The following is a 23,410-nucleotide window of genomic DNA, read 5'->3' on the forward strand; positions in this document are numbered from 1 at the left end:
TGATCAATTTAAAGCACTAAATCTGCTTAAGACGTGCAAAATGTTTGGAACTTCTGTAGTACATAACACATAATTAGTAAACGATTTAGCTTGTTTCAGACCTTTTCGGAAATCAAGAACAGGCTGTATGAAAAAACTGCCACCAGTGCCCCACTTTAAACATTTGTTGCCAAGTGGTTCTTCTGTTTGTTCTCAATGTTTGCATTGTAAAAATATTGTTTTTTATTGTTGTTACTATGGTTTGGTTAGATACCATAATTTTTGGTCCAAAGGTCCCAAAGAGATTCAGACCTCTTGTAGATTGCCATGTCAACATGACAAACTACACAAACGTTACAAAAGTCATGAAGAAAATGTCACATTTGGTAATGGCCCAAACTCATATTGGGAAATTGGAAACATTATGTTATGCCAAATTGATTAAAACAGAATTGGTAATAGGATGGATGGGCGAGGCCCACCAAGAGGTATTACTGTGACAACCAGTGAGACTGCTTACTCTGCAGTGGCACCTTGCCTATGGAACACCCCCCCCCCCGAGATATATGAATGACATTGACTCAGAGTTTGGCATCAGTTGAACTTAGTCCAGCAGGCTTTTATTGGGACTTAATAACAGTAGTGTTTTTTTTATAAAAACATTACTGATGTGGCTTTTACCTGCATCCTGCATCCTGACTCCAAAAGATGGATGCAACTGCAGTAGATAAGGCCTAGTGCAATCCCAAGCTTATTGCTTAAAGGAAGCAAGTTTTCAGCATGTCTTTAGGTTTCTATTTCTTGTTATCAACTACTGGGTTTTTTAAAAGCAAAATGAAAGCAGAATTTTGTGCCTGTTTTATATTCCTTAATAAATTGCTTGTCTAAATCTGATTTCTAAGTGAAAAACATTTTGCAGGTTTCTCTGGGTGACTTTAATCATGTAATCAATGAATATTAAATATTTTGTACAACCAAGGGGCTTACTAGGAGCCCTTTGCAAGTATGCAGAACTTGTGGTAGTACAAGAAGAGCAGTTTGCTTTCTTAGAGTAGTTATGACCGGGTCCTGAAGTGCTGAAGTAAACTTATTTTCATAGCCTTCAATGTGGTTACTACATTTCCAGCAAAAAAAAATATATTAAGAATTATTTTTAGAAGTGGGCCTCAGCAGGAAGTAAAGGAAATCAGATAGGTTCCAGCCTCTGCAAATTAAGCAAAGGGGAAGTAAACACTTAAAAACATTATATTCTTTCTGATTTTCCATACAGTCCTAAAATATTTTTTGCCTCTAAATCGTGTTGAATTGTTTTGGAATGTACATGCTCTTTTATCTAGTTGAAATGATACATCAGCATCATTTAGATTGCTAATAGATTAGAGCCACACACCCCACCTTCTATAACCAGAAATTCCCTCTTCCTCCACCTGAGGACTGTAGTGCTGGCATCCTCTCAGTCTTGCTGATGCCAGTGTGCTAGTAAACATTGGAAACAGATGTCCTTCCACTTTTAACACCTGCAAATGGTCTTGGCAAGCAGCCTCTCCCTTCAAATCCTCTTCCTCTGGTTTACCTTTAGTTGAAGGTTCCCCACAGCTGCCTGGCTTGAGTGGAAGTTACCTTCAAAATGGGTTGAATGCCCTTTTGGAATCTTGTTTCCTTTCATTGTTCGTAGCATACCTAAGAGTATTTTGATAAAGGTTCCTTTTGGATATAACCTGGGTATATAGCATCTTCAATTTTTCTGAAGGACAGACTGGGTAAGTTATGTCCGTTTTCGCGAATCACACTAGTTCTTCTGAGCCCAAAGGTCTATAATGACCAGGGACAATCAAAGCAGGGTCTTTAAGCCATATCAACCCTCCCAATGCCTTTATTCTCGAAAAACCTTATCCTGGGCTTCTGTTCTTAAAAAATTATGCTAGGTAAATTCCCACACAGCACCATAGGCTGAAGGCCATAGACAAAACCTAGGGCTGGATATGCCCTATATTTTACACCTGGTATATAGTAGCAACAGCATGTAATTATACTGTACAGTATCTGTAAAACCTGCTAGTGGGAGATGCCAAAGGTTATACAGTACCGTGTTTCTGTAGGCATGTTTAGGATTAAATACTGTAAGATCTTAACAATTACTATTTTACAGTATATTTAAATGTTCAGTAGTTTGCTGAGAAGTTTTCTGTCATTAAGTTTTAGCTAAGACTCAAATCATCCTGTCAGAATAAGGGCTGCAATTAGTGAAAAGAGAGAGAATCTTCTCTTTGTGACGATTCAGATGCAGTATCAAATCATGGTGTGCAGTGTACGTGAACAAGTAGTGAGAAACATCTGATCTTTCCCTCTACCCTCCATTCCATATGATCTCGGTTGAGAAAAGACAACATTTTGTCAAACCATGGTTTGCATACAACTGGAACAATTGCAAATGATAGAAGTAAATACTCAAAGGACTGCTTGGCGTTCTTCAGGAAGAAGCTGGGCAGTCAGTTTTTGTGGATATGCTAGCTCTGGATTTCCTGCATTGGAAGTGTCATTGCTTCCTCAGTCTTCATGCTTCTGTGAAAGGGGAGGAATTGTGGATGAAAGAAATGAGGAAGCATTTTAGCCTGAGGTTCCTCACTAGTGATATGAAGAATGTTCTCTGCATATATGTTTATGTATAATATGTATGAATGCATTTTTATTGTATACAGTACTACAATGTGCTTTCGTATGTTAAAACTAGTCATAGAAGTTGGCACTTACATATAGCTGAGATCCAAATGTGGAGATGCTCAGCAATTTGGAGGCTTTTGATTAATATTTATGTAAGAATCCATGTGTTGAATTTGTGTATAGTGAATTAACCAATTTATTCATTTTACCTTTTTGACTTTTCCCCTTCCCCCTGATCTCTTGGCTCAGGCAAAGTTCTGCATCCCTCATTATTACACAAGAAAGATGGGTTTAACAAGCTCCAATGTGGAGCCTTAATTCTTTTAAAAGGTTCAGCAGACCATATTTGATTTCAGAGTGGGATATCTCATAACCCTTACAGAGCAATATAGAAGATTTGTCACCTATGAACTTTGAAACTGAAAACACAGCACATAACTGGGTAAGGTGGAAGGAGCTGTTGGAGCTTATCTTTACAAGATAAGAATGGGATGCATTATTACTATTAATAAAGTGTTATCAATGTTCATGATAAAAGTTTATCAGTGTATCTGGCAAAAAATCAGGAATATAGGCAGGGCATGGAATCTAGTGGCAAGTGTGCCTCCTGTAATAAATTGAAGCTGAATCCCAAGAAGATGGAAGTTCTGTGGGTTGGTGGTTCTAGGGTGTGAGAATTAAGCAGATGCCGTGTTGTGGATGGGCTTATACTTCCATTGAAAGAGCAGGTTCCTAAAATATATTATTGCAGAGGAAAACATCCCAGGCAATAAACTAGGAAGTACAGAATCCTCCTGCGATAAATCTCAAAAGAAATAAAGGAAAAACTCAATCTGCAGGACTGTGTAATACTATAAAGACTTCTAGTTATCTAGAACATATGAGATATCTCAAGAACTAATAGAAATGCTTGCTGCTAACTGTCAAAAATGTGGATATGATGCAACAAAGAGATAAGGATGCAGTTGAGAATTTTGCCACACAGACTCTACTAAAATATTCTGGAGGCTTGCAGATGTACACCGTAGCATGCAAAGGGAGAGCTGTGTCAGACGCCCGCAGTAGGAAAAATATGCATGAATTGCCACAAAGTAAATCAATTTTCACGAGCTTGCTGTCTAAATTGACAAAGGAGCAGAGGAAGTACAGTGAACATATGCAAGACAACAACAACAAAAAAGATTTCACAATAATGATACAAGAATGTTCTCAGCCTTCAATTCATGGGAAAGAATGGGGGCCTGTGTTACATAGGGACTTAAGGAAACACCAATAAAATTCATAATTGACATTGAAGCACAACTGCATCCATGAGAGAGAATACAGGAGTTACAGCTTAGGGCACAAACTGATATGTGAATCTACAAAAATTAGTACAGTAGAATGAAAGTGGGGGTGGGGCTATCACCCTTTTTGGAGTGCAGTGTTTAGTGCTGATAACAATGAAAAATGGCAAAATCCAGTTTTTAACATGGTAAAGTTCCAACAGTCACTAAACCTAATAATAACCACAATGACTGTACAATCTACAGGAACTCAAAAGGGAATCTTCAGCTAACTTGAGGGCATGGGATGTACACCAGGATGCTACAGGGTCAAGCTAGTTGCAAATACTGTGCTCGTTGTGAATGTCACATACAACTGGTACCAAGCCAAAAGTCAGTATGAGCTTCTGTGTATGGAGATGGTTGAAGAATCTTCAGAATGAGTTTGTTTTGTGGTTGCAGTAGACCCTGCACCCTGAAGTACAAAATAGAAATCTTGAGATCCGAACAAATAATGCAAAAACAAACCTGCCTCTACTGCTCAATGGGTCGGATTCAGAGCTTGCTCTTGCTGGCAGTAGCATTCCTTTAGTGAAGTTCCAGTTAGCATGTCCCATTGATAGAAAGGTGGCAGGGGAGGTGATTTTATGCCAACTTTCCTATGCCTCTCAAACACCTGGAGGAGGGTGTTATAAGAAACTGCAGTGGAGGAGGGAAAACAAAACAGGATTCTTCTGCTGGATTATAAGGGGTCCTTCTGTTCATGTAAGGCAGAGTCTGGATCCAGTCCTATGCCAGTGGAAGCTTCAAAAGAAGTTGAAAGCTGTGTTGTAGAGAATGAGCTTTGTCCCTTCCATCTTTTTGTTGCCTTCTAACACATTCCCCCATTTCCCCCTCTGGCTCTTAATCCTTGTACTGAGAGCAGAACTAAGTATGGTTTCCTGGATATGGTTGCCCTAATAAAGTACCTCAGAGCTACCCTCAGCAGCTTGAATCACTTAATTTTCTTTTCTTTTTATTGTTTTACTTTTTTTCAGTATGGCTTTGAGATTAATGGGTGGTTCATGCAATATTCCCTCCTTCAGTATCATGTGACAGCTCCTGCACTGCTGTGGGAAAAAACACAAAACGTAAAAAACGGCAATTTATTATTTTGTTTTGTTTGCAATAGTTTGTATCCAGCATTTTCTGCAAGGAGTTCAGGGTGTTGTATATAGCATTATCTCAAACCCCATGAGGATTGTTAGACTGAGACAAAAAAATAGTGGTATGGTTCATACAAAGTGGGCCACAAAAGTACTATGATACAGAACTCATGGGCCGCACATTACCTTGTGTGTGTGGGTGGGGGGAAGCAAGGCCAAAATTTAATGCCCCCTTAGCCCTTGCTTCCTACCCAAAGCTGGCTAAGAAAGGGTTCAAGAGCCTCCCCCATTTCCTTTTCAAAGCTAGGAAAGTACTAACTAGGCTTTGGGAAGGAGGCAGAAGGACTCTAGGATTCTGTCAAAGCCCTCATGCCTCCTTCCCATAGCACTGGGCTTTGGAAAGGCGGCTGGGAAGGATGTCAAATGTTGAGGGCTGCCAAAAAGGCATTGTGGGCTGCTTGTGGCTTTCAGGCCATGTGTTGGACCACCCTGGTTTAGACATTTACTGTATGACTGTGTTCTTTGCGACAATTGTATGTATGACCTGAATGGAACCTGGCAGAAAAGCCTTCAGTGATACTTACTCCAAAGTATGCATTCATAGGATTGCAGTCTCAGCAAGACTTGCCCATGACACAGAAAGCTTCATGGCCTGAGCGGCCATTTGAACAGATGTAATTTCCTGTGATTCACAGTGGTGGACTGGTAGGACTGAATGGTGACCAGCATGGATGGGGAGAAGGATTTATCAAAGGGGGGAAATCTGCACTGTATATTGTATGTGTTGATGCTCTTTTTTCAGTGGTTTTTATCCAACTCTCTCACAGTTCTTATTCCCAAGCATAACTGATTGACACCATTCTAACATGTTTAATGGAGGCATTCTCTTAAAAAGTGCTCTTTAAGGGTTTCATTTTGTCAAGTGTCAATGTTGAATGAAGTTGCTTGGTCTTCCCACTAGGTGGCTCACACAAGCTACAATTCATCTTGTACTTCAAATGTATAGAATTGTCATATTTTAGAACTAGTTTTTAAAACAATCTGAGAAATTATGGGCAACAGTCATCAGATCCTAAAGTGAAGTAGAACAATACTGTGGTAATAAGCAGATGCTGCTTAAATAGCACAAAATTTAAAATTTGTTTGAAGCAGTACATTAATGTCTAATAAACTTGTGTATGGAGTACGAACAGCAGTTGCTGACCATGGCTTGTTAAGGAGAAGCAAGCTATGATCCAGGTTCAGATGTAATGCCAAGCAAAGCTTTGTGGCTTATTTATTGCTTGTGCTTGCAGTGATTAGAAGCAAAAAGCAACTGCCTGGGCAGAGTGCCTGAGTCATCTGTTCATTCATTGGAAGCAACTAACTAACGATGACTTAGCATGATCTATAAACTAGAGCAGAGGTTTGATTCAAAGCATAGCCCAGTTTCTTAGCTGCTTTGCAACATCAACTCTTGTAGCATAACTATTTGCAGTACAGTTCTAGTGCATATGATTTGGTGCCCTGGAATAGGGAACACTTTTTTGGGCTGATCCTAAACATGTTTAACTAGAATAGAATTCTTCTGAAACCAGTGATACTTGTTTGTATGTATATGAATTTGTTTTAGGTATACTATGCATTAACTAGGAAAGATGTTAGGAAATAACAGGTGTTAGGCGATCCCTCCCTCTTAGGCCTGGGTGGAAGTGCCTGCTGCTGAGCCACTGCCACCTGATTGGCTGAGCCTAGGCAGGTCAGTGTGTGACTGATTCTTCCTTCTCAAACTCTGGTCTTTCTTCTCTTTGTGCCCCATCCTATTCAGGCTTCCTTCTCTCAGTAGCGGGGGTGGGAGGGTGCTGAAGACTTTATTCCCTACCCCACCATAACCAAGTAAAGGAAGCCTGTGGGTTTGTCTGTGCCTCCCCTCCTCACCACTGGCACTGAGAGAAGGAAGCCCGTTCTCTTAGTGATGTCTAGGGGCATGAAGTGGGGCAAGACTTCTGGGTGGTGATGGCGCAGATGATGGTGAAGGGGAGAAAGCATTTCTGTCTTGCCCATACCTGTGGCAGCAGCAACAGGGGAAGTGTGGAGATGAAGAGGGTTATCTCAAGCTACGGGGCAGGGAGGTTGGGTGAGATCTGCCATCATGCTTTTCTCCTCTCTTCCATGCTGCACCCCTGCTTGCCACCCCCAATCTGCTGCTCAGGGCATGCGCCCTGTTAGATGCAGGGCTGCAGCAGACTGCAGAAGAGGAATGAGGAGCAAGAGGAAAAGGGCAGAGAGCATAGGGAGAGGAGACTAGATTTTAACCACAGCATGGGCCTGGGAGCTTGCAGAGACAGATTTTTCAGTTCTTAAGATGAGAAAGCTCTATAACAGGGGTCAGAACCTTTTTCAGCCATGGGCCGGTCTACCATCCCTCAGACCTTGGGGGGACGGACGGACTATATTTTGAAGAAAAAAAATGAACAAATTTGAACAAATTCCTTTGCCCCACAAATAACCCAGAGATGCATTTTAAATAAAAGCACACATTCTACTCTTGTAAAAACACGCTGATTCCCGGACCGTCCGCGGGCTGGATTGAGAAGGCAATTGGGCCGCATCCGGCCCCTGGGCCTTAGGTTGTCTACCCCTGCTCTATAAGCTGTGTTTTGGGGTGAGGGAAATAATGCAATATGGATATAGGTAATGAGAAAAAAGTGTTGAAAGGAAGTGGGACCCACTGAGTGGTTTGAAAAGATGAGAAAAGTAGTAGATGCAGTGAAAGGAATACAAAGCGAAAGTTAGACTGGGTCCAAACTGCACACAGGACTTGTTGAGACAGTTAAGTCAGTGCATTGTTGGCAGGAGGAAGTGGCCAGGCAGTCTGGGGTTTCTGTATCTACAAAGCAGACAGTTCCAGGATTTTTGCAAGTTGTGGCTTCTCCTGTCACTGCAGTGTTGCTTCCTGGCAACGCTAAGAGGATTGTGGTAGAATGAATTTCACTCTCAAATTTTGAATTAAGCATCCAGTACTTTGTCTGAGAAATTCTAGCATGGAAGATGTAACTAAGAAAAATGTCATTTAGAACATCAGGTCCCAAATGAAAAAATAAATAATTTTTTTTGCATATTTATAGATTGTGAGCTTGTGGCACTGACAGTGGCATTCCTATGGGGGGAAAATGTTTCTGTTTACTGAAGTCAAATTTTATACCACATTTTCCACAAAAAGCATCTACAAAAAAATGACTAATCATCAATATTTTGAAAGACAAAACCAACAGATTGTCGGTCCATCAGACAGAGACAGGTTGGTAGATTATAATCAGAAATTTATACCAGGTAAATTAGAAGTTAAACAGCTAAATGAAATACTTGTTAGAATGAAAAAGCATTGAGGGGTCCACAAAAATGTAATTCGGAGGGCAGGCAGATCTATTGGGACAGTGAATTCAACAAACTGGGCCAAGCCATCTCTTGCATGCTGTTGCTAAATGTACCTCAGATTTGGGGTGTCAGTAGAGCTACCCTGGTAAATTTTAAAAGACAGACACATCGTATGGCAGGAGACCGTCCTTGGGTATCCTGGCCCTAAATTGCTTTCTGTCTCTTGGAGCTGGCCATATAAATTTTCATAGCTTCTATGACAGGGCATGGATGCTTACAATTTTGCTAGATTTGAAGTCCCAGATTCCCATTAAAAGTGCAACAAATTATCTTCATGCACTAGTTGCAGAGAAGACTTGCTAACTGCAGTATATTTAAAAACGTAAGTGAATAAATCTTTCTATGACAGCAGTATTTCTAGGTAGGAAGAACAAGTTGACAAAGAGATTCTGAAAAGGACTAACCCGTGAGATTTAGGTGTTTAGCCATTCACCACTGGAACTCTAAATCACATTTTGACTAATAAGCTCCCTGACAAGTTGCTAACACCAACAGAAGATAAATGACATTTTAAGCGGTAACTTTTCCTTGGTGATCTGAGCATGACTTTGTTTTATGAGTGGTGAAGCATTCTTGTGTTTGTTACATCCTTTGTATTCCTGTCTGCCATGTAACTAAAAGTTATTAAGCCAATGTTGATGCCACTGAATACATTTTTAAATTTTAAAAAATGAATTATATCCTTTAGAAAAAAATATTATAAGGTGGTTTACAATAATATGTAAATTAAACAAATTTCTGATGATATACCATTATGGCTTATCAGTGGCACACCCTGCCCACATTTTAATCACCTTTTTACATCACTTGTAAACTTATCTTTCCCTTCAGTCCTATAAACAGAGCCCTGTAGTAGAAGAGACCTTCAGGTACACAAAAGCACTAAAAAAATTAGTCCAATATGTTTTGAACAGAAGTCTTTCTCAAAGGCACTCTTGAACAACCAGTTTCAATCTGGTGTCTGCATACTGTTGATAAAATTTTAGGTTTTCCTTCCCTCTTTATCCCTAGACTGGCACCCTGTCCATTACACTGTACTAACTAATGTACTACTCAAAATTCTGTTGCTGAATATAACATTTTATTTTATTCTTTTCAGGAATTAAATACTATCTACTACTATCTTCATGGAATGGACATACTGTCTCATCTCAGGGAGCATCAGTTAAGGTAAGAGATTTTGGCTTTGCTGGTGAGAGCATTCTTTGCATTCAGGCTTGCAATACTTGACTGTTTTGAGGTAAGATTAATCTTTCTGATTTTGTAAGTAAGAAAGCATGTATGCTCTGTTTTCTGCATGGAACCTTTTGTATGATGCATTATGAAATATAGTCTGACATGTTGTTAAAGTAAAAGACTACAAATCGTAATGTGAAAATGATAATCACAATTTGTCCAGGGGTTCTAAATATTGTATTCATTCTTGGGGGATCTGGGTTTAAATCTCAGCACACCGAATTCTCTTAGCTGTAATTCCTCAATGATAAAGCAGGAATATTAATTTATTACCTTCTTGAGCCCTGGTATTGCATAGAGGAGAACTGTATACAATTAATAGTGCACAATTATCCAAATATGATAAGCATGCTTCATAATGATACTGAATTTCTTTTTCTCAGAATTATGACTTCCAGTGCACGTTACAAAAGGTACGATGGAAATCAAGTTTTGTTTTGGTAAGTGCACTTCACCATTACCTAAACTGAAAATTTAATACATCTAGGGCAGTTCAACATTTATTTAATTTCCTTAACACAGCTCATAAAACACATTCTTGTGCATAAAACACATTCTTGTGCAATATTTTTGCTGTGTACTCTATATGGTTTTGGCGTAAGTCATATGAAAACATTTCAGTACATCACATGTGCAGAGTTAGGGCATGAGATTTCAAGAGATTGCAATTGGCTCGATGGAGCCCTGTCTTTTCCTCTCCATTTATCTCTGATCATGGATGTGTACACAGACAAAGCCATTAAAGGAAAAAGGAGGTGTGAGAGCACCTTGCGTTTCCACTCCACTCCTTTCTGCTTCATGCTTAGATAAAAGCAAGGTTGGTAGAAAGCTGTCTAGGGCTATGCTTCCTAGTAACACATACTTGCTAATAACACATATGTTCCCTTCTGCTGCTGGTGGTGGTGTTGGGGTGGTGGGATGTGGTAGGGAAAAACAGGAGTGTACTGAGATTATGGAATTCTTCACACAGATGCTGTGCCTTCAGTCGACTGGACCATGTCCTATTTGGTAGTCATTTAGTAAATTATAAATAGTAATACTCAACATTTATGTAGCACTTTCAAGTTTACATATACAGTGGTACAGTTGGCCTTGGTGAAGATTTGACGTTTTCATCCCCAAAAAGTTTTTGATTTGAGTTTCCACTGAAATGAGGCTGCATTTTAATGTTGTACTTTAATCTTGTTTCTAAGTTGTATTTTAATCAATTGTTTTTATACTTTTTGTTAGCCGCCCTGAGCCCGGTCTTGGCTGGGGAGGGCAGGGTATAAATAAAATTTATTATTACTATTATTATTATTATTATTATTATTATTATTATTATTATTACTATTATTACCTCAGGTTACAGACACTTCAGGTTACAAACTCTGCTAACCCAGAAATTGTACCTTGAGTTAAGAACTTTGCTTCAGGATGAGAACAGAAATCACGTGGCAACGGTGTGGCAGCAGCGGGAGGCCCCATTAGCTAAAGTGGTGCTTCAGGTTAAGAACAGTTTCAGGTTAAGAACGGACCTCCAGAACGAATTAAGTTCTTAACCTGAGGTACCACTGTACTTTCAATGCATTATAATCCTTACAGCAAACCTGTAAGCTAAATCAGAAGTGTTATCCCCCATATTTCAAATGCTGAGGCCTAGAGGCTTAGAGGGAGTGGCTTGTCTAATGCTGCCTATTGATTTAATAGCAGATACAACATCTGAACCAGACACTTCTGATTCATACTTGGTTTTGTAGCCACTTTGCTACACCACCTTTCTACCCTTTCTTTAAGAGCTGCCCGGAAGACCCAACTGTTACCTTAGCTGTCACCAGAAGGTTCAGAACCAAATCCTTTTTATTTGTATACTGTTTCTTTGGCTCAAGCAAGTTACGAATTCAAAGGAATTACACTACTCTCAAAATTATTTACCTTCTGTGACTTGTCCCCAAAAAGAAACTGACACCTTGGGACAGAGCTCCCATGTTTAAAGAGCTTCACCACTTGTTATATATTTGAGAGGCTCTCCTTTTCATGTGTGAAATTTGCCCTGATAGGGAGGTGAATGGCGAAAGACATGCTTTTAAAGCTTTGATTATATGTTTTAGATATATAGTGCACTTCACACTGATAGGATGTAGCTAATACTTGTTACTTTTCTTTAGCTCAGACACTATTGCAAGATGCTGGTATATTCTTCTTTCTGGATCTGTGCTTATGAAGGACTCCATGTTTTTGCCACCTTGCAGGTATGTAAGAAGTTAGCATCTTCTTTAGTACAGGGGGGAAAACCCATAAAACTGGATGCCTAGTTAAATACATACTTTATAACACTAGATTTTCAAGTATGTAGTACCTAATTTTGATAAGCTATATGGTAAATCTTTCATTCTCCTGTTCAGATATTGTTTCTGAACTTGGATAAATGGCATAAACTCTACATTTTCCTCCAGTTTCTCTTCCTGCTTGGTCCATCCATCTTTAAATTTTCCCCAAGGATAACTGCCAAGAGTACTCATTGTTAACTCCTTTTCTGCCTTTAAAGTCAGACATGGGGAGTCTGAATGGGAGCTAGCATTTGTTACCAGCAAGCTCTGTGCATGGCTCCCTGTTTCCTTTGTGTTAAAGGTAAGCATAAATCCCTTGCATAGTTTGATATGTTAGCCGCCATTCATGCCTTTTTCTCTTGAGCAGTGTGTATGGCACTTACTCTGCCTGAGTAGAAAATGTAAAGCAGGGCTCCTAGTTTATAGCCCACCCACCCACCAGTCCTATAATGTCTTAGACAAGATGAATGAATACACATTAAAAATAATTGATTTAGGTTTCCTTGATAGCATTAATCTTTGGAAGTGATAATTGTGTTTGCTTATGAACATTGAAGTAAATGATTATTAAAGGTAAAGGTAAAGGTACCCCTGCCCGTACGGGCCAGTCGTGTCCGACTCTGGGGTTGTGCGCCCATCTCGCTTAAGAGGCCGGGGGCCAGCGCTGTCCGAAGACACTTCCGGGTCACGTGGCCAGCGTGACAAGGTGCATCTGGCGAGCCAACGCAGCACATGGAAACGCCATTTACCTTCCCGCTAGTAAGCGGTCCCTATTTATCTACTTGCACCCAGGGGTGCTTTCGAACTGCTAGGTTGGCAGGCGCTGGGACCGAGCAATGGGAGTGCACCCCGCCGCGGGGATTCGAACCGCCGACCTGACGATCGGCAAGTCCTAGGCACTGAGGTTTTACCCACAGCGCCACCCGCGTCCTAAATGATTATTAGCTTCTGCCTATTAGGGAATATGAATTTATCTTGCCTATATAGCATGAATTGCACCACATTTTTTATCCTTTATCACAAGGCAGATAGTAGTAGAGCTGTTCTGATGCAGTAGCACCCCGGCTGTGTTGAACTGTCCACAAGAGTTTTTCAGGTAGCTGCTTTTTGTGGCAATTAAATTATTGCATAAAAATTCATTGAGTCAGCAAACCAGGTTGCATTATCTTAAAATTCTAAATAGAGTGAACAAAAACACAGTATAGCATGTGCCTCAAACTGGGTTATACCTCCCAGCCGCCTTTTTGCTCCCCAGCTGTTCTAGATGGGGCATTACAAAAAGAGGTGCCCCTTCAGGTAACAGTTTCCCAAGCTCTTTAAGGCTTTATATTAAACTAACACCTTGAAATTTGGCTCAGTGATGTACTGACAGATCTTTAAAAGCTAGTGGCACATGATTGTGTGCACAAAAGCCTATCGACACTCTGGTTGCTGCATTTTATCCCTGGTGTACTTTTTGAACAGTCTTCAAGAGCAGACCCAAGTAGAGTGAATTGCAGTAGTCTAGCCATGAGATTATTAGAGCACGGATAACCATGACTTGGCTTGGTCCAGGAATGGTGGTAGATAGCAAACCAGGAATGGTGGTAGATAGCAAACCATCTGTTGCTGAAAAAAGGCTCTCCACATCATCCATGCCACTTTGGCCTTAAGTGACAGTAGAATACCACATTCTGTATACTTTGACCCACTGTCTCTCAGAAACTAGCCCTGTAGATAGGAGTGAAACCACCAAAATCACGCCCTCAACCCCTAAACCACAGGGCCTGCCCATATCATGGCTGATGAAATGAAAAGCTGCCAAGGAAGCAAGGAGAAGCAAAAGGGTTGCACATAGGTAAATGAAAGCAATTACAGTACTAAAATAAGGCCTGAAGCCCAATTGAAATGGGTCAAGATAATCAGCTTCTACCAAGCACTCTTAATTGCATGGCCACCATTCTCTGTAATTATTCTCTGTAATAATTGTGAGGGTCCTCTTACTGGCCAGTCTTCTGGGTCCAGCATGTCCTTCAATGTAGCTGATACCACTTCCACAGTGAAGAATTAACTCTCCCTGGACTCACCCAGCCAGTCTTCTGCTAGATGCACAAACCAAGAAGGGCAAGGGGTTGAGATCACAGGTGAACGCTTTCAGGCATTTTGTCTACATTTTGGTGCCTCTGCTCACCCAAAAGAGGCCAGATAAGAACAGTCTGCTGGATCCGGCCAGGGGCTCATCCAGTTCAGCATTCTGTTCTCACAGTGGCCAACCCTCCAGACTGAGCAGGATTCAATGCAGCATTCAGAGCTGCGGTTGGAAAGGAAAATGAGAAAAACTCACTGTACCGTAAGTTATTTCCAGTTTTATATAGGGCTCTTTGGATCCTGGCATTTGCTTCTGCAGCAGATAATAGATATTGCTGCTCCTAGACCTAGAGTGAAACTTGCCTTACATTTAATGGGTGACTGTACTGAGGAAGGTTATTCTTTGAAGAAACCCAGTAAAGATACCTAACAGATGGTTCTTGGAATTGCGGTGTGAAAAGGAAGTGGGTCGGTTCATTTTCAACCAGACTGTACTTGAACATAATAGTTTTAAGGAGCTATCGTGGCAAGGGCAGCAGCACTGTATACTCGAACAAAGGTTGTTCATTGATACCTAAAATTCTTAGTATCCTGGATTTGTTGAATTTGTTCTGTGGTGTTTGTATTGTTCTTTCTTTTGACACATCTATCTGAACATAAAATAAGTGTGTTCATACAAACCTAGCTTGTGGTGGAATAGTGTTTACTTTTAACACTTCAGTATACTGTGTGGCAAGCATTGAAGAATTTATTCATAGTATGTTCATGTAAGCACATTTTCTACTTTATTATGCTAAATAGCCAACACTACTAAATGAGATGCTGCTGTTGCCAGCATGACAGCTTCACCCATAATTGTGGGAGCATTTCAGATATATCCTATGTATTCTTTTCTGCACTAGTTCTTTTCCTGTAAAGGAGTTGCATAAGTATCTTCCCACTTTATCTGGAAGCTTTTAGTGAAGCATAATTTCCCCCCACGTGTGTAGGTGTTCACTTTCAGGCAAATGTACCTTAGAGCCTGGATTTTTGCTAAAGTGGAGGATACCCATTTTCTTGTGTTCTTTTCTTTAATAGCACTTTCCCCCATTTCATTTTGAACATTGTTTACAGACTTTCTGGTTCTGTAAATAATGTGATGCTTTTATCTCACTGATTGCCACTAAATGTGGAGAAATAAAAGTTTTTATATTTCACTCCAGGGACACCGCATGTGAAGTATGCCGCTAACCTATTGATTATGGGGTTCTGATATCCCTTTATAATTCCACTATCACTATAAAACTTAAATAAAACTTTTCTCTTGGTGTTCTAGTAGAGTAGCAGGGCAGGATATTGGGCTTCAGGCATTGGATAAACAGGCAGATCCATATTTAAAAGATAAAAAACAAATTTATTAATATTAGATTCGATATATGGCTATGTTCCAACAGTTAGTTTACATTAAATGTGTACTGTAACTTTAAGGGTGTTAGGTCCATAACTTAAGGCTGCAGTCCAAAACCTTGGCCAGCAATGATGGCATTTGCAGCAAACAGGGTGTGGGGTGCAGAGGAAAAAAATTGGTCTTTGCTGTAGGCAGGGACAGAGTTCTCTGCAATATTCACTGGACAGCTTAGAAGATTTCAGACAGGTTTAGTCCAGTGCCATAGCATGGGGGGCTTGGGGAGCCATGGCCCATGGCATGTATTTTTGAGGGGGTGTCATCAGGTGCCCCCACAATGGGCTCACTCATCGGAGCCTGGTCCTGGCGTACAAGGGAGCTGCAGGGACAATTTCCTCATGCAACAGTCCCAACGCCACCAGCTGCAGCTCCACTCCCAGGTCAAGCCTGACCCAGGGGCAGAGAGAGGCTGCGGAGCATAAGGTGCCTGGCTGTAGCAGGCCCCATCCTTCTCGAGGGTGTGCCCCATGTACCCCATGGGCACTGTTAGCTTACTCCCTGCCACCTGTTCAGACTCGAGGAAGGCTTGGCAATTCCCTAAGGAGGATTTGGAGCACCTTTCCTCCCCAATGCTGTCCCTAGCTATTTTAGTTAAGGTCACGCATAAGTGGTGCAACACTCTCCTCCAGTGGATCAGAGCCTACCCCCCAGTTGGGAGCTCTGTTATTTGATCCTCGGATCTGCACTTTTTTAACCAGGATAAAATAGTGCTTAGAACTGATGCATCATTCTTGCTCAAGGTAAACTTGGTTTTTTGCAAAAGGAGGTATGTGTGCACAAATGGAGGGCACTCCATATTTTTATTTGGATAGGGTTGTGTCTGTAAGGAATTTGGATGCCTGCTTTATATGATTTTGGGAGAAGATCTTTAGTGAGAAGGTGACAGCATCCACGCTGTCTTAGTGGCTGAGGAGGTATGTAGTTCTTGTGTATCAGTCTCTTGAAAATCTCCTTGGGCCCATTTGGGGGTAGCATTGGTTTTTATATACAAAGGTCTTGGAATGTTCCCTGGGAGCCACAGGAAAAAGGGATGTTCCAATTGGCAGGCGTGAAAAAGCCATTGCACACAGTTGCTTTTCAACTTCAATTTCTCTCTGTCTTATAATGAGTTTCCTTATTGGTCCAAAAATTCTGAGGTAGTAATTCTTTCCATGTGTGTTTGTTCTTCAAATAGAACAGAGATGCTTGGTTTTTTTTCTTGTGAATCTCTCTTTCAGTAGTGTCAGGGAACTGCCATCGGAGTCAAGAGTGGAGGTAAGGCTCCCTGACCATGCAGGAGAAGGGACCAGTAGAGGGAGAGAGAACACTCCCTTTGGGGAAGGTAATCAGCGTGACACCGGGAGGAAGGGGATCAGGGAAGGACTTCAGAGAGAGGGCTCCAAGACTCTTCCACAGAGACCAGCGGGGAGAGTCCAGGACCTCCGCTGGCTACGCCTACTCTGCGCAGGAAACTTCCGCGCAGGGAGGCTAGGCGGAGACTGGGCGTCAAGGAATTTTTATGTTGGAAGAAGTTCAGGAAACGCCCACTGACGGATTCTGCCAGTGACTGACACAGCCATGGAGAAAGGGCTGTCCAGCCAGGGAAAGGTTTAGCCAGGCAATGTTGCCTAGAGCTTCAGCATCCTTTACGCACGAGCAACCCCAATTCCCATTACAAGTAGTAAATTAAATATTTAGTATTTCATATTTACTATAAATAGTCACGTCTTCTTCTTTCTTTTTTTACACACCCAGCCACATCACAAATAGTAATTGTTGAAATGAGGGAGCAAGGAATTATTTGTTGGAAATGTCTGGTTTGCTTGAAGAGTGTGTTTTCATTTTTTGAGGAAAGTTATGATATCTAATGTATATCTTGTGGATTTCACATTTTCATATGGGAATGCAGGCATTAGTCTGGGAGTTAGGAAATCATATGCAGGAATGCTTCCTTGTGGCATTCACAGTCCTACTGAAAATACTGCACCCAGCAGAATCACATTCATAAGGGAAAGCTGAATGTGGGAAAATGTAGGATTAGCAGTCTGAGACCTGCCAAAGGTGCTTATCAGTTTTATTTCCCAATCCATTAATCAGCTAAGTTAGAATGCTGTGTTCTGAATTTATTTGCGTATTCCAGTTTATACGGTTTGTGAAATTGGCTGGGAATCGTTTCTATTGTATATTGTTTTACTATTGGAGTAGCAGATTATAAATGAAAAATGATGTGGTTTTATTAAATTATGTGGTTCAGAAGGACTTCCTGATCGTTTTCTATTGTAGCTTGGCATATTTTTTTTTTAAAAAGCTTGAGTTTTGTAATTCTGGCATGAGTACTTGTATTCTGGGATATACAAATATAGAAGGAATAGCTGTTGCATAACAATGCATGGCAGGAACTGGAGTTTTAGTGAGAAGATGGATGGAATCTGAGTAATAAACATTTTGTGAATTCCTTCTCAGTGATTTAACTGCATGTGGTGGATTCAATTGTTCTCTGGTGCTTTTTTCTTGTTTTTATCTGTTATTTAAAGCAAATTTAATGTTGTTTAATTGAAATAAATTACAGCTTTTATTATTTTGTTCCAGGCAACCGCTAAGTCAAAAGATAAAACTGTAGTTGTTAATAGAATTGCTGAGCATTACTCTGTGCTCGTAGCTTAGAAGTCCACATAACTCCCAACCTGCTGTTTTGAGACCTTCTAAGTTCACAAAGATTGTGTTGAAGCACAGACCAGTTTTTCCCTTTAAAAATGAGTCCTACAGACAAAAGCTTCTTTTTATATACTGTACTGGTTTGAATTGTCCGGCCATGCCATTGGATTCAGGTATCTTGTAGTATTTTAAGAGTCCAATATAATCCTTCTGTGCTGGTTGTGACAAGAAATATGCTTTTGAAAACCAATCTTCTCAAAAGAACTGGAGTGCCTCTGTTAATATTATTTATACTGTATAGCAGCAACAAAAAATCGATTGGCTCTCTAAGTCAAAATAAACAAAATTAAAAACATACAAACAACAAAAACGGCCATAAGATGAAATGCATCATTAAAACAGAATAATATAAGATCAGGAATGAACAGAGAATCTAAAATTAAGAATTGGTGAAACTAAAGCAGTTATGTTTAGCAATATTTTAAAGGCTGCTTCAGACTGTTCAGTCTCTGTAGAGCCTCACCACATGTTTGATGCTCCGCACTCAACTTGTAGCTGCTTGACTTCATGGAGACTCACTGAGAGTGGACTGCTTCAGCTAAGTTCCTTCCCTTGCCTCTTGTACCCTGTCATTGAGATACATTGTCATTTTTTGCCACCATTTACCACACTTCCTAAGACTACCTTCCTGTGAAAGGTAGTTCAGGCACAGAAAGCTGCCTTATATAGTGAAGACAGATGCAAATAATTCATTTTCTGCAATCTCGTTTTGACTTCCTTGCCATCCAGTGGTCCTGTTGACTCTCTTAGTTGATTTCCCAAACCTAGATCTACATGGAAATGTAGGATGTGATCTACTAAGTGCTGATTTTATGGAACTTCCTTATGGGCATTACTTGTAGATCTCCTATAGTTGTCACTTATGTGAAGCCTAAGCCTTTTGAAGGGGTAAATAATGGAATATGGAGGCTTTTGTCTTTTGCTTCTTGTAGGAACAGTAAAATGTTTGCGCTATAGATAGATACTGCAGTTTTTCTTCAAGGTCATAAAAATTATAATAACTCTCAGGTATGAAACCTTTTCTGCAATCTAATAATGAAAGGCCTAAAAAAAGAGAGATTTCTTAAGATGTATGTAGCACCACAGAGACTGGGGATAAGAAACAGATTTCCTCAAGCACAAGAAAAGGAACTTTTAAGTTGGCAGGGCATGGAGGGCAGCAGGGAAAGAAAAAATGTTTAAGCTTAACAAATACATCCTGCTTAGTGTGTCAGCATGCATGCAATATTTTTTCTTCCACATACATATGCGTGAGCATTTCTCTTGAAGTAGAAGAAAGGTTAAAGCGTCAGGGGAACAGAGCACAATAATGCACTGAAGCAAGAGCATGTACTAATTGAAAAAGGTTCTATGATAATAGAAAGCTTTGCTCATGTTAGTATAGTAGCTTTTTGATGCCTTAGCAGATTGCTCCCAATGATCATTTTTTTAATTGCAAACACCAGACTGAGCTGTAATATTCAAACAAGAAGGCACTGATATTTTTTTGAAGGTTGAAGTTGTTCAGTAGAGCTGAGGATGCTATCTCTGGGTCAGTATTGTCTACACTGACTGACAGGGACCTTCAGTGGGTTCAGCTGAGGTTTTTGTCATCCATACTGCAGTTAGATGATTGTTGGAGTATTTCCAATGAAATTAATGGACTTAAGTTACTTGTCCACTGATGTCATTGGGTCTACTCAGAGTATGACTATCATTGAACATTCTACAGTGGTGCCTCGCAAGACGAAATTAATCCGTTCCGCGAGTCTCTTCGTCTTGCGGTTTTTTCGTCTTGCGAAGCACGACTATTAGCGGCTTAGCGGCTATTAACGGCTTAGCTGCTTTAAGAAAAAGGAAACAAACTCACAAGAACTCGCAATACGTTTTGTCTTGCGAAGCAAGCCCATAGGGAAATTCGTCTTGTGGAATGACTCAAAAAACGGAAAACTCTTTCGTCTTGCGAGGCATTCGTCTTGCGAGGTACCACTGTATATGTACCAGCCCTTGTTGCAACACTTTTAATGCAAACCCCTCACAAGTAGATGATAAAATGTTTTAATAACTGTTAATGTCATATATATTACTATTTCTGATAATTTCAGAAAATATGCTTCTAGAATACCGTATTTTTCGCTCTATAACACGCACCTGACCATAACACGCACATCGTTTTTAGAGGAGGAAAACAAGGGAAAAAATATTCTGAATGAAACAGTGGACGTATCATTTTTGTGCTTCATGCTGTGGCCACAGACATGTGATCTGATGGTGAATTTGGGGTGACCCAATGCAAAAATCCTGAGGATCCATGTGGACCCATACTTTTTAACCACGTTTTTGCACCATTGCAGCCCCAGGCAACAGTGGGTGCGTGATTTTTTTTGGGGGGGACAGGCTGTAGTCATGGACATGCTATGTGCTCTGATGGTGAATTTTGGCTGACCCAATGCAAAGATCCTGAGGATCCATGTGGATCCATGCTTTGTAACCACGTTTTTGCACCATTGCAGCCCCAGGCAACAGTGGGTGCGTGATTTTTTTTTGGGGGGGACAGGCTGTAGCCATGGACATGCTATGTGCTCTGATGGTGAATTTTGGCTGACCCAATGCAAAGATCCTGAGGATCCATGTGGATCCATGCTTTGTAACCACGTTTTTGCACCATTGCAGCCCCAGGCAACAGTGGGTGCGTGATTTTTTTTTGGGGGGGGCAGGCTGTAGCCATGGACATGCTGTGTGCTCTGATGGTGAATTTGGGGTGACCCAATGCAAAGATCCTGAGGATCCATGTGGATCCATGCTTTGTAACCACATTTTAAGTGGGGAGGGAAGGAAAAACACAGAAGGCTAAGAATGCAGGAGAGGGCTATAACGTGAGGAAAGGAAGGCAAAAGTTCCCCCCCACCCACCCACCCAAGCCAGCCAGCGTGTGCTCTCTCTCTCTCTCTCTCTCTCCCTCTTTAAATGGAAGAAAGCATATTTGAATGCTGTGTGTCTCCAAAAACAAAAAGCAGGAAGTCAAATCAGAATTTTAAGCCGAACCTGTAATCTCTCTTCCCTTCACAAACATTGTTCCTCCGGAGCAGGGAGAGGATAGAAGGACGGACGCTCTGCTTCCCCCTCTACTTGCCTGGAGGGGAGGGGCTTCCCCTGCTCTTTGTTCCGTTTGAGCAAACACAGCAAGGAAACAGAGAGGGCGGGCAGTAAGACCCTGAGGCAGAATGCAGGAAACCTGCCACTTCCTCTCTTCAGGCTTCCCTTCTCCCTGAAGCGCGGTTTGATTTTTGCCTCATTTTTCGGCTCCAGGGACCACACATTCGCTCCATAACACGCACAGACATTTCCCCTTCCTTTTTAGGAGAAAAAATCTGCGTGTTATAGAGCGAAAAATACGGTATATATCCTATTATTTGATTCATTAAATCTGTACATCATCCAATTTGAAACATATTTCTTGTTTAGTCCAGTATGAGACAAAGCTTTAACAAGGCTGCCTTTTCAGTGGTAGCCCCTGAGCTATGGCACTCCCCCCCCCTGCAATATTATATAGGTTTTAACAGCAAGTCAAGACTCTTTGCACTGGTTTTTGGTGAGATGGGGCATTTTTGCTTATCCCACTTGTTGCTGCATATGTGTGCTGCTGCTTTGCTATACTTTACTGTGGTTTTTAAGTATTGCATTTTATATACTGCAAAATTTTTGCAAACCTGAATTGTTCAGTAGAAGCTTGTTAATGGAAGGTTTGCAATACATGTTTCGTTAGAAGTAAGTTTCACAGAGTTCAGAGTAGCTTGATCCCAAGAATTGCCAGGTGGGGGATGCTGAACTTTTTCCATTCCTGCCTGCTCCGTTCTGTAACCCTTGCCTTGGCAACAAGAGTAGTGTATGGTACAGTATAACCTGGGTACTGCCTACTTGCCTCTGTAATGCACATCCTTGCCACCCAAGCTGGTTTTCTACTTCTATCTCCTAGCCAGACGCCAACACAAGAAGAAATCTGGAAAAACTGGGTGGAGTTATCCTTCTGCAGAGATTAATTTGTGTTTGTAAAAAGGATTAAGTACACTACTGCCCCTGCATATGAGTAATCCAGAAGGCATTGAGTTTTGCTAGTATAAAATGTAGTTCTGTGTCCTGTCACCATTTCAACTTTTGGAGATCCCCACTCTGACCCACTTATTTCAATATAAATCTCACTTCCTGTGCTTTGTTACAAAGAGGTACATTTAGTCATATTTATAAGTTTCGTACAGTTAACACATTTGAGGGCTCTGTGTTCTGTGATAGATTATTAAAAAGAGATCTGACAGTTCTAATTACGATGCTCTTGCCTCCTACTGATCATGATCATAATTCTTTATCACTATGACTCTTAGTATTAAAACTTATTATTTTGAAAGAACTGAGGCATTCTTAGAATAACTTCAGGAAACATCTGTTCTTGATGAATCACATCTGTATTTTCTGGCAATATTTTTAAATAAAAAATTATTCTGGAGTTTAAACTGTTTCCCTGCATGGAGACTTGATCACACCCATTTTCATACAATCTTGAGTATATATGTTGTGTGTTGGCTACACAACACTATTTTAAAGAAAAAAGGCCTGAATAAGAGATCTTAGTTGAACTTGAAATATTTAGGAACTAATAAGATTTTCTTAATAACTCACAAAGTTCTGTAATATGCATAATAATCAAACAATTATGCATTCTCACTACCCTGATATTGAAATGCCAAATGATTAATTGGGTATTTTCAATTAAATAAATAATGAAAATTTCAAGAAAAGGAAGGGAATTACAGCAAACAAAATATTTAAATCTTCGCTGTTTAACTTAGGTCTTTGACGCTTACCTGGTTTCCTTGTGCTGTATTTCACACATTTTTGGAGATGTGGTTAAATGTTTGCTCTCAATTTCATCATCAATAAGGAGACCAAATCTAGTTCAATGTGATTCAAGCGATCACAAAGAGCAAGCTGTTGATTATGCTATTTTGATTATTGTAGATGAAAGCCAGTTTGACAAATCCATGCAAATAATTACTTGTGTTTTATGAGAAGAAAATAAACACAGTATCAGCAGGGATCATAAAGAGAAACATAATATGCCAGGAAACCTTCACACATTCAAATGTAGCTTTAAGTCTTTCACACCTCCCTCAGCTGGGGGATAACTTACAAAATTTCCTAAGGACACTTCTGTTTTTT

The 23,410-nt window shown here is 40.5% G+C and overlaps 1 protein-coding gene across 5 annotated transcripts in view; it reads left to right on the plus strand.

Moving 5' to 3' along the window:
- RAPGEF6 (Rap guanine nucleotide exchange factor 6) overlaps positions 1–23,410 on the plus strand; it is a 141,316-nt gene that overhangs the window by 11,722 nt on the left and 106,184 nt on the right. For all 5 annotated transcript variants that reach the window (XM_082211468.1, XM_082211472.1, XM_082211469.1 and 2 more), the window contains exons 2-4: positions 9,567–9,637; positions 10,087–10,143; positions 11,851–11,934. In XM_082211468.1, coding sequence (XP_082067594.1) covers positions 9,567–9,637; positions 10,087–10,143; positions 11,851–11,934 — 212 coding nt within the window. The remainder of the gene's footprint in view (positions 1–9,566; positions 9,638–10,086; positions 10,144–11,850; positions 11,935–23,410) is intronic.

This window comes from Podarcis vaucheri, assembly GCF_965113315.1.
Source record: "Podarcis vaucheri genome assembly, chromosome: 2".
NCBI lineage: Eukaryota > Metazoa > Chordata > Lepidosauria > Squamata > Lacertidae > Podarcis > Podarcis vaucheri.